The following is an 11,121-nucleotide window of genomic DNA, read 5'->3' as shown; positions in this document are numbered from 1 at the left end:
TATCCAAAATGAAAGAAAACGCTTTGGGGGAAAACTTTTTTTTTTTTTTTGGACAGAGCAGGGTTATAACCCCTGTTAGATTTTTTATTTATTGTTTGCCATGTGTGTCCCATAGCAGAGATTTCCATTCACTTCCTGTCCCATAGTCAATCAGGAAGCGAGAGGAAATCCCTGCAAATTAAGGCAATTTCTTGACAACCCAACATTTGGGATTTTCTTTTACTTTCACTTTAAAAGAAAATGGTAAACATGACAAATATAGAGGGTGAGCTTTCTTAACAGGGGCACAGAGAGCAATGCAAATCCTCTCTAATCCCTCTTCTCTCTATCCAAAACTAATAAAAAAAGTTTTACCTTTAGTTTTACTTTAAGGCAATGAAATGGTCCAATACAGCTGCACTCAGCTAGGCAGTATACTATGCCAGCAATACATTCTGTAACAGCCTAAGTTACTCCAAGCAATAGCTTTCATGTTACCACACGTTGGTAAAGACGAATGAAAAAGCTCTGTTTTTAACCTACACATAGATTCCCTTTCCCGGCAGTTGACATGTTTCATGCAATTGGCTGACATATGCCAGGAAAACATCAGGCACTAATTAGATGGACAGTTTCAGTACCATTTCTTTTAAACACATTTATAAAAGAGCATTGATAAACAAAAATCTGATTCTTAGAGCAGCCAATTTGATGTTAGCATTCACTTTCCAATTTATTTGGCCAATACCCAAATAACCAATTTTTCTCTGTTTCCAATAACAATACCAAAGCTCTAATGTACTTGTGAAAAGTGAAATTTGTCTGCCTGTGAAGTTTTGCTGTTCACCATTGCTTTCTATATGGGAAAACTCTGTTCTATAGCCTTTAACAATACTGAAAATTTTATTTTACTTGGAAAATAAAAGCTCAAAATAAAAAGCAGGACAAACGGGACTATGAGCAACAAAATCACTTGTGTAAAGACTTAAATAAGATTTGAATTTATTATAAATGATTGTGCTTTTTGTGTAATTAAAATAAAACAGAATAATCCAGCTATGTAAACCCATTAAGACTATTGACTAAATCAGAGCAGAAGAAAACCTAAAGGGTTTATACATTTATCCAAACTAACCAATTTATGTTAATTGGCAGAGTTCACAATGTGTCTATTTCAAATTCAGTTTTCCAGTTTACCAGCCTTTTTGCTTTAACATCTTCAGTACATATGACATTTCCTGTTGGCCTTCATTTAGCATTATCATGGCACGAAAAAAAAAACAAAAAAAAACTTGATTCGCATTCATTATAAAGATAAGGTTAGTACTGTAGCTATCCAAAGATTGATGGACTGTCTGTAAAATACACAGGCTGAGATTTCACTTTAAATCAGCAAAATAAAAATGTCCATAATAAGTATTGGTTTTGTTTTATTTTCAGCCAATCGCAAAGTTTTTGTTACTGTATTCTGGTAAAGGGCTGAAAACTGAATGTGTTGATGGCATCTGCTAATGCCAACATCGATTTTATAAAATAGTACTAAAATGCAACTTTTAAAGGCAATTACTATGGAATGGGATGGGATGCTGAAGAACTAAACTGTCTGTAGGTTTTTAACAGCTGTCAATAAAAACTATATTCTGGAACCCATCATAAACAATATTGGCAAGCCATCCTCAAGGCAAACATCCCATTAAAACAGGCCATCACAGGCAATTACAGATACAGATGTTTATTAATAGGCCCCACACGTATAACCCTGTGTTATGCTGTAATTTCAAAGAGTGTTGTTTTGAATGTATTGTGTCTTCTAGGTGAAACGCACAAGGTAAGGCCAGCCATACATGTTGCAATTTTCTTTCCTACAGCCATGGGTTGCATGAAAGAAAATGGCTCGATTCCCCCATTAACACAGTCAGTGTTGATGGGGGAAACCCTCCTGAAAAAAAATTGTGTTCTCCCAGTAGGAGGGGGCATAGGGGTACATTCAGCTTGCCCAAATATGGTTTGAATCTTGGCCATTGCTTGCTGAACCAGTCCAGATTTAACCAAACAAATCCCAACAAATCAAATGGCTTGCTTAAAAAATGTTTTACTCTGCCCAAACTAAAATGTTAAAATAGGATGCAGAATATTTAAAATAAAAGGTAAACCAACACAAACAGCTACAAGGCATTCACTAAAGAGGTCCCAATACAGTTTCATATGATATCTGCATGTTTTGTTCTAGTTTAGGTAACACATTTGTTGGAAGCATTCCTAGAAGAAGACTTGTATACCTGGTAAACTTATGTAAAAATCATAATTAATTCAGCTCTTGGAGGTAGAGAGCTCTCATGGAGTAAGACGGTTATGAAAGCCAATGTGTAGAAATGGACATTAATATAATTAACACAATTTAAAACCCCAAATGGACAATGTTCTTAATCAGGAGGCAATTTAGAGCAGCAACTTAGTAAAGTCAGCCGTTTTAGGAAAAGAGATCGATGAAAATGACTAACAAAAATAATCTTTTTTTTAACCAATATTTGTTTTGACATCAAATTACCCCATCCCTAGTATTCACTTGAATGGTTTCTAGAACAAAAAAACACTGATATTGATTGATCTGGCACCCTGCATGTGATAAATGACCAGCATTATACTACTTAAATACATACTGTACAGTTCAGCAATTGAATAAAGCTCAGGTCTCTAAAACTCTGCACAGAAAGATGGACTTAAATAAAATCTGCACATTTTGCCATCTGTACAAATAATATACAGATAAAACCTAGGTATAAAAAAATCAAACTTCCAAAATGCACAAAATTGTAGTTTGCTGAACATAATTCAGTTCTCCTGCAGTTTTTCTAACAAAACCATATTCAATTTCCTCCAACCTCGCTGTGAATGATTTTTGCTCCTAGAAATGCAATAAAAACTCCTATAACTGCTGCAATAAAGTAAAGTATCTTCATCTGTTCTCCACTGTCACCCCAGGCCAGATGTAGGATGGTCTTGTGTGCATCAGAAGATTTTGGTTTTGAAAGGAAACTGTTTTTCAACAGTGATTTGCTCTCCTGTAGAGAAAGTTATCAGAATTTTTATTAGACCAATTTAAATCATTGTCTTAAACAACAGTTAGATGAACAGTCATTCCATTGACATTTCAAGTTATTGAAGGCAATCATGATCAATTACTGTAAGGTAGAGTTATATATTCCAATAATTAAGCTAGCAATATTTATCTTCACGCATAGCCATCAAGATTTACCTATGTTAAACCCCTTTAAATGAGCTGCAAGCACCGCAAAGAACCTGTTGATCTGCCAGAAATGTAAATGTGCTCTTAAAGCGGCGTTCCGGCTGTTTTTTTTATAAAATTACCTCAGGTATAGTCACCACTCGTTTGTTTACATATAGCAATCTTCAAAAGTGTCCCCTGTTCCGATTTTGTGTAGCATTGAAAACGTACTTATTTTGCCTTCAGTACAGCATTGCCATCTAGACTGTGGGGCATGTGAAGCCATCTGGGTCTCTCTTCTGCAATTCAGTGCATTCTGGCTACCCATCATGCACCTACCAATCTGGCGCCTCCTAGGAACAATACCAACAAAATACTACCACTATACATTTCCTATTCAAAAATGGCGCTGATCTCCGCCTAGCATTGTGTAATTTCCTGTTTTAACATAACATGATGCTAGCAGCAGGGGAATCCAAATGACTCTTGGGATTGATAACACAACAATCCCAGGAGCCAATGCCGTAGCGGAAATTACGCAGTGAGGTAGGGAGGAAGTCAAATTGAAAAACAAAGGATAAGGTAATAAGCAAAGTGATTGCAGTATATTGAACAAGACCAATTTGTATTTTTGCCCGGAACTCTGCTTTAACCTTCTGTTTGGGCTCTGCAGATGAAGTACTGAACTTTCATCCACCCTCAAAATTCCTGCTCTCCTTATTCCAAGAACCTGCCTACACACACTGAGGTTGATTTACTAAAACTAGGGAGAGCAAAATCAAGTTCATGTCAGAGCACAAACCAAGCCATTAAATCCCAGGAATTGTCTCTAGACCTCCGAGACAGGATTGAATCGAGGCACAGATCTGAGGAAGGGTAAAGAAAAATGTCTGCAACATTGAAGATCCCAATGATCACAGTGGCCTCCATCATACGTAAATGTAAGTAGTTTGGAACCACCAGGACTCTTCCTAGATTGGGCTGCCCGGCCAAACTGAGTGATCTGAGGAGAAGGGCATTAATCAGAGAGGTGACCAAGAACACGATGGTCACTCCACCAATCAGGCCTGTATAGTAGAGTGGCCAGATGGAAGCCATTCCTTAGTAAAAGGCACATGACAGCCCACCTGAAGTTTCTCAAAAGGCACCTGAAGGACTCTTAGACCATGAGAAACAAAATTCTCCAGTCTGAAGAAACAAAGGTAATGACCAAGTGCTGATATTTGCGCAAAACGCATCTACCTCTTTGTTCTCTGCTCCATCTGTCAACCACTTGTCATATGAAGCTTAAATAAAAGGATTTTTGGAAGTGCAGTTGTCCAGAATTATTTCTTCACGTTACACAGCATGCGATCTTGGCTAGCACCTGATTAGTGTGTGTGGGGATTAACCAGAGACTCGCTCACCTGGAGCAGCTTTTCTTGTTTCTACTAAAACAAAGATTAAACTCTTTGGCCTGCTATGGGGTCACACAGAAAAGAGGAGGACCCAAGATCGCCAACAAGGGACCCCATAAGAGGAGGTTCGGAGCTGCTCTGTGCTCAACCATTGCACAGAGCAGTAAAACATGTTTATTAAAATACTTGCCTTTAGTAACACTTTAACCCCAATTGCCGGGAGGACGTCAATAGACGTCCTCCCTTTCACGCGTGTGGCGTGCTCTGTGATCACCCAAGTCACTGAGACTTGGGTGATCACAGATTTGAGGAAGGGGCCGATGCGGCCCCTTACTATGTGATCAGCTGTCAGCCAATGACAGCTGATCACGTGATGTAAACAAAGCTCAGTAATCGTTTTTTCCCCTCCTCACGCTGAAAGCCGATCACCGACTTAGGTGCAAGGGACATCGGTCCCAAAGAGGAAGGAGGCACATCTGCCTCATGTGTGCCAATCTGTACCACCTGCCAGTGTCCACAGTGCCCACAAGTGCCACCTATCAATGTCCACAAGTGCCACCTATCAATGCCCACGATTTGTGCCAATCAGTGCCACCTAGCAGTGTAACCTACCAGAGCCGATCAGTGCCTACCAGAGCGGATCAGTCATTATTGCCACCCATCACTGCCCATCAGTGCCACCTATCAATGACCTTCAGTGGCACCTCTTAGCGCTGCCTATCAGTGCCCACCAGTGCCGATGTATCGGTGCCCATTAGTGCAGCCCATTGGTGCCCATCAGTGCAGCCTCATCAGCGTACATCAATGAAGGTGAAAAATTACCTGTTTGCAAAATGTTATATAATGTTATATATATATATAAGCTTTAAAAAAGAAAGATAGGCGATTGGTTGCTATGCACAGTTGCTCTAGTCTTCGTAAATTTCCTCCCAGTATAGCTATGAATTTTATTATAGTATCTCACAAAACACCCCTCACATTTTTGTAAATATTGTATTATATCTTTTCATGTGACAACACTGAAGAAATTACACTTTGCTACAATGTAAAGTAGTGAGTGTACAGTTTGTATAACGGTGTAAATTTGCTGTCCCCTCAAAGTAACTCAACACACAGCCATTAATGTCTAAATCGCTGGCAACAAAAGAGAGTACACCCCAAGTGAAAATTTCGAATTGGGCCCAAAGTGTCTATATTTTGTGTGGCCATCATTATTTTCCAGAACTGCCTTAACCAGTTCCCAACCATGTCAAGCAGATATACTGCGCCACAATGGCTCTCCTGGGTGAAATCCCGTACGGGTACGACCTTCCTTTTTCGGCCACCAGAGGGCGAGCGCCTACTGTGCGTGGCCGGCGGGCATGATTGCGTGCACGAGCACCAGCACGTGGATTTGTGTGTGCAAACACACTAATCCCTGTGCTGTCAGAGGAGAGGCGCCATATAGTTTGTTCCTAAGTAGCAAAAACAATATGTCTCCTCTATTAGTCAATCCTATCCCCTCTCACAGTTAGAACACACTGAGGGAACACACAATTAACCCCTTGATCACCCCTAGTGTTAACCCCTTTCCGGCCAGTGACATTTACACAGTAATCAGTGCATTTTTATAGCACTGATCACTGTATAAATGTCAATGGTCCCAAAAAGTGTCAAAAGTCTCCGATCTGTCCGTCACAATGCCGCTAAAAAAACGCAGATCACCGCCATTACTTGAAAAAAAACACCATAAATCTTTCCCATAGTTTGCAGATGCTATAACTTTTGCTCAAACCAAATCAATATATGTTTATTGAAAACTGCCTCATTGTGAAAGGGGTCTAAGGTTTGCATTACAGTTTAAAAGTTATAGCAATACATGATAACAACTGAGTTAGTGCTTCATAAAAATATCAGAAACAGCCAATTATACCCCGTTTATTGGCCAGCAGGGCCGAGTACTGGGGTGTTTTGAATTGTACAGATTTTCAGGAATCTTGCATCAACCTGTGTGGGCAGTATTAGCATGTTTAAGAAAAAAAAATTGGAAAACAACCAGAGTGCCCAGAGGACACACATGGCTTGTGAATTAACATTTACACGGTTCATAGAGTAGTCTCATCTCCACTAAGTCCTATAATCCTCCACCTGTATGACACCAATTCTAAATCACACTGTGCATTTCTTAGTAGCAATTAGCTCTTTCTGTTCATTTTTTTGCCTTTGATATTAACTTCCTTCAACATGCTAATAACTGTTTACCTCCTAGAAATACTGCATCTGTGTGGGGTGATGAAGACAGACAGTGCACAGTGTTTTTGTCTGTGAAATTGGATGTAGTGTCTGCGTCGTGCTGTTCAGAGTAGCAACTCACAGCTTTGCCTTAGCGGCGTGCTGCAAATTAATTTTCCTTCAGATTTCATTCAATCAGGGACCAATGTTCATTATGCTTGGAGAGGGGAAGAGTGAAATTACACTTAAATGCTATTCAGCTGCCTCAGGAAGGCCATTATGTAAGCGTTTCAAGATTAGTAGGAACATCAAGCATTTTATTTTTCTGTGTGCCTTACACAGCACTGATTTGTTTTAGTTTGTGTTTAAAAGATGTGGCTGTGTAATCGCAAATGTTAAAAATTCGAAGCTGTAAATGTATAACCATGTCGCAAAGTGCTGATTTATTAGGTCATTTGATTTGTGGCTGCTGAAATGTATACACTTCAATATTTAACAGCAGCACATGGAACTGTACCAGCGATATTAATGTTTTGTTTATAGCAATGCCAATCGCACAAATACCATATAAAAGGCTAAAACTATGCTCTATATACCATTTTGTTAAATTTTGTATTACAGTTCTACCTGCATTTCTTAAATAATTGCTTCAGATTCCCAGAAACACTAAAGGTAAGCTTTTAAGCACAATCAATTGTGTATTTTATAAGGCCAATTGGCTGTCCCAATTTCTAAATTTAGGCAATGCTGTGATTTTTTAAGTCAATACTAGTTCCTACCTTTTGTTTGTAAAGTGTGTTTGGAAACATTTGGGGGAATTCATAAAGTGTGTCCAAGACACTCTTTAGAGCAGGGATCCTCAAACTACAGCCCTCCAGCTGCTGTAGAACTACACATCCCATGAGGCATTGTAACACACCGACATTCCCAGACATGATTAGGCATGATGGGAATTGTAGTTCCATAACAACTGGAGGGCCGTAGTTTGAAGACCAATGCTTTAGAGTTCTGACAAACCTCAAGATGACAAACGCTGCTGTGGGTGATACATTCATGTACTTGAATTAAGTGAAATAAAATGGAGCAATATCCTCTAAAACGAAAACATTATTATACATGCACGCACGTGAATCATGTGTATTACCACTTAAATACAGGGCACTTTCACTCCTTTCCTGCCGAGTCCAATTTTCAGCGCTGTTGCATTTTGAATGACAATTGCACAGTAGTTCAACACTGTACCCCAACACATTTTTTTCCCCACAAAGAGCTTTATGTTGGTGGTATTTGATCACTACTGGGGTTTTTATTTTTTGCGCTACAAATAAAAAATAAATATTGTAAATATGTAAGTTTTCTCCTGCACTGATGAGGCTGTACTGACAAGGCAGAACTGTTTGGCACTGATGAAAAGGCGCCTAAATGCAGCACTGATAGGTGGCACTGACAAGCAGCACCGATGGGCACTCATGGGCGGAACTGATCAGGAGGCACTGGCAGGCATCACTGATGGCCACAGGGTGCCATCTTTAATGGGCTGGTAGTCTCCAGTGGGCATCCTCGATGGGTCTGCACTGATAATCAATACGCTGATTATCAGTGCAGTGCCCCGTCAGGAGAGCAGGCGACAGGTGCGAGTAGAGGAAAAGCCGATAAACCGCACTTTCTGATTACCATGTGATGAGCTGTGATTGGACACATGGTAAAGAGCCTATGTCATAGGCTCATTACCAAGATCGGAGATGCAGTGTGTCAGACTGACACATCACACTGCTGGGCACGTGCTAGCGGCTTATCCTGCTGGACGTCAAAAGACACCATCCAGGCAGAATAATACATCATACTGTGGGGTTGTTTTTCAGTGGCAGTAACTGGTAGATTAGTCAGGATCGAGGTAAAGTTGAATGCAGTAATTCACAGAGACATCCTTGATGAAAACCTGCTCCAGAGCACTCTGAACCTCAGACTGGGGTGAAGGTTCATCTTCCAACGGGACAATGACCCTATGCACACAGCCAAGATAACAAAGGAGTGGCTACAGGACAACTCTGTAAAATGTCCTTGAGTAGCCCAGCCAGATTAAACACCCCTGGGAGATCTGAAAATGGGTGTGCACCGATGCCCCTCATCTATCCTGATGGAGCTTGAGGGGTCCTGCAAAGAAGAATGGGAGAAACCGCTCAAAAATAGGTGTGCCAAACGTGTAGCATCATACTCAAAAAGACCTGAGGCTGCAATTTGTGCCAAAGGTGCTTCAACAATGTATTATGTACATGTGATTATTTTGTTTTATTTTTTATATTGAATAAACTTGCAAAGATTTGAAACTTCTTTCATGTTGTCATTATGGGGTACGGTTTGTAGAATTTTGAGGTAAATAATAGATTTATTCCATTTTGGAATAAGGCTAGAACATAACAAAATGTGGAAAAAGTGAAGCGCTGTGAATAACTCAACACCAAGTTCACAATATGGACCACTTATGTATTTGTACATGTTAACCTTCTCAAGAGGGAATAAATTCAGTTTCTCTAATATTCCCTCATAGCTGAGCTCCTCCATGCCTCTTAATAGTTTGGTTGCCCTTCTCTGCACTTACTCCAGTTCCCAGATATCCTTTTTGCGAACTGGGTACCAAAAACAGAACAGCATATTTCAGATGAGGTCTTACTAATGATTTGTACAGGGGCAAAATAATCTATCTCTCTTGTGTCCATACCTCTCTTAATACAATAAAGGACTTTGCTTTGCATGCCATTATTGAGCTTATGAGCTACCAAAACCCCCAGATCCTTCTCCACCATTGATTACCCCAATTGTAATCCCCCTAGTATGTATGATGCATGCATAACTTTACACGTATCAACATTAAGCCTCATTTGCCACTTAGTTGCCCAATTAGACATTGAGGTCAGCTTGTAAATTGGAGACATCCCGTAAGGACGTTATTCCACTGCATAGCTTTGCGTCATCTTTAAAGACCAAATTGGTACTTTTATTCCCAGACCCTATATCATTTATTAAAAAGTAAGGGTCTCAACACTGAACCTTGGGGTACACCACTGATAACAGACCATTCAGAGTAAGAGTCATTAACCACTACTCTCTGAATTCTGTAAAATCCAAGTATACCATGTCCACAGCCACCCTTCTGTCCAATGTTTGACTTTCCTTCTCAAAGAAAAATCAGGTTTGTTTGACAACTCCTGTCTTTCATGAATCCAAGCTGTATGGTGCTTAAAATATTTTATTCCAGCAAGAACTCGTCTATAGTATAAATATATATTTTTATTCCAGGCTTACCAGCCTAGAGGTGAGATGTGGGGTCTTATAGACCACATTTCACTGTAAAGAGGACCTGTCATGCCATATTCCTATTACAAGGGATATTTACATTCCTTGTAATAGGAATAAAAGTTATCAAAAAATATATTTTCGGGAAAAAAGTGTCAAACTATAATAAAGTAAAATGAACAATAATGCAAAAAAAATGAAAGCACCCCTGTCCCCATGTGCTCGCTTGCAGAAGCAAACGCATACGCAAGTCAGGGTCACAAGCACAAGCTTTAGTACACAGGGATCACAAGGCTGGAATGAACAGGAATTGCAAGGCTGGATGCCGGCTTGATTATCTGATGACACTGGGGAATGTTGGGGTTTCTGGCAAGAAGGCACTAGGGAGCTCAAGGTCTCCGACTGCTAGCATGTGGATGTGTTGCTTGAATGCTGAGAAATAAATGCACTGGTGCTTTAAGACAGAGCCTGACCATGGATTGACTGAGGCATTAGCAGCCACTGACTGGTTGAATGCCTGTGACAGGACCCCTATACAGCCTGATTCTTACAAAAGCATCATAGGCTGCTAGATCAAACCATTGATTGGAAGGCTTATACTTTGGTTGCCTACAATGATCATGTTAATTTATAAAAATGTACAACAACTAAAGAAAAGAAAAACAAACAAGAGCCATAGAACAAATTGAAAATACAGGAAAAAAAGGGAGCTCTTCTTAGAGGATGTTAAATAATTAAGTATAAAAAATATGGGCTAAATGTATAAGAATGTGTATATTAAAAACATGCACGGGGTAACTACATCACCAGAAATGACAACTGGCTTTACAGGAGACTCTTGTGACTGCATATCAAAAAACATGACAAAGCTTGCAAGATAGTATCCTGTGGCTAGGTAATTAAAAAATGATCCCACAGCACAAGAAAATAATAACTGGCAACAGATATGTTCACTTCAAGATTTAGGATTAATTAACCTCAGTATCCAAAGTCTCTCTCATCCTACAAACACAT

At 39.7% G+C, this 11,121-nt stretch overlaps 1 protein-coding gene across 1 annotated transcript in view; it reads right to left on the bottom strand.

The window, feature by feature from the left end:
• Positions 1–228: 228 nt before the first annotated feature.
• Positions 229–11,121, bottom strand: part of CDKAL1 (CDK5 regulatory subunit associated protein 1 like 1) — a 947,145-nt gene continuing 936,252 nt past the window's right edge. Inside the window, exon 19 of the mRNA XM_040353785.1 lies at positions 229–3,041. Within this exon, the coding sequence (XP_040209719.1) occupies positions 2,847–3,041 (195 nt within the window). The 3' untranslated portion in view covers positions 229–2,846. The remainder of the gene's footprint in view (positions 3,042–11,121) is intronic.

The sequence above is a fragment of the Rana temporaria genome, chromosome 5 (genome assembly GCF_905171775.1).
Source record: "Rana temporaria chromosome 5, aRanTem1.1, whole genome shotgun sequence".
Lineage (NCBI taxonomy): Eukaryota > Metazoa > Chordata > Amphibia > Anura > Ranidae > Rana > Rana temporaria.
Note: the sequence above shows the minus strand (reverse complement) of the source record. Positions and strands in the feature narration are given on the sequence as shown.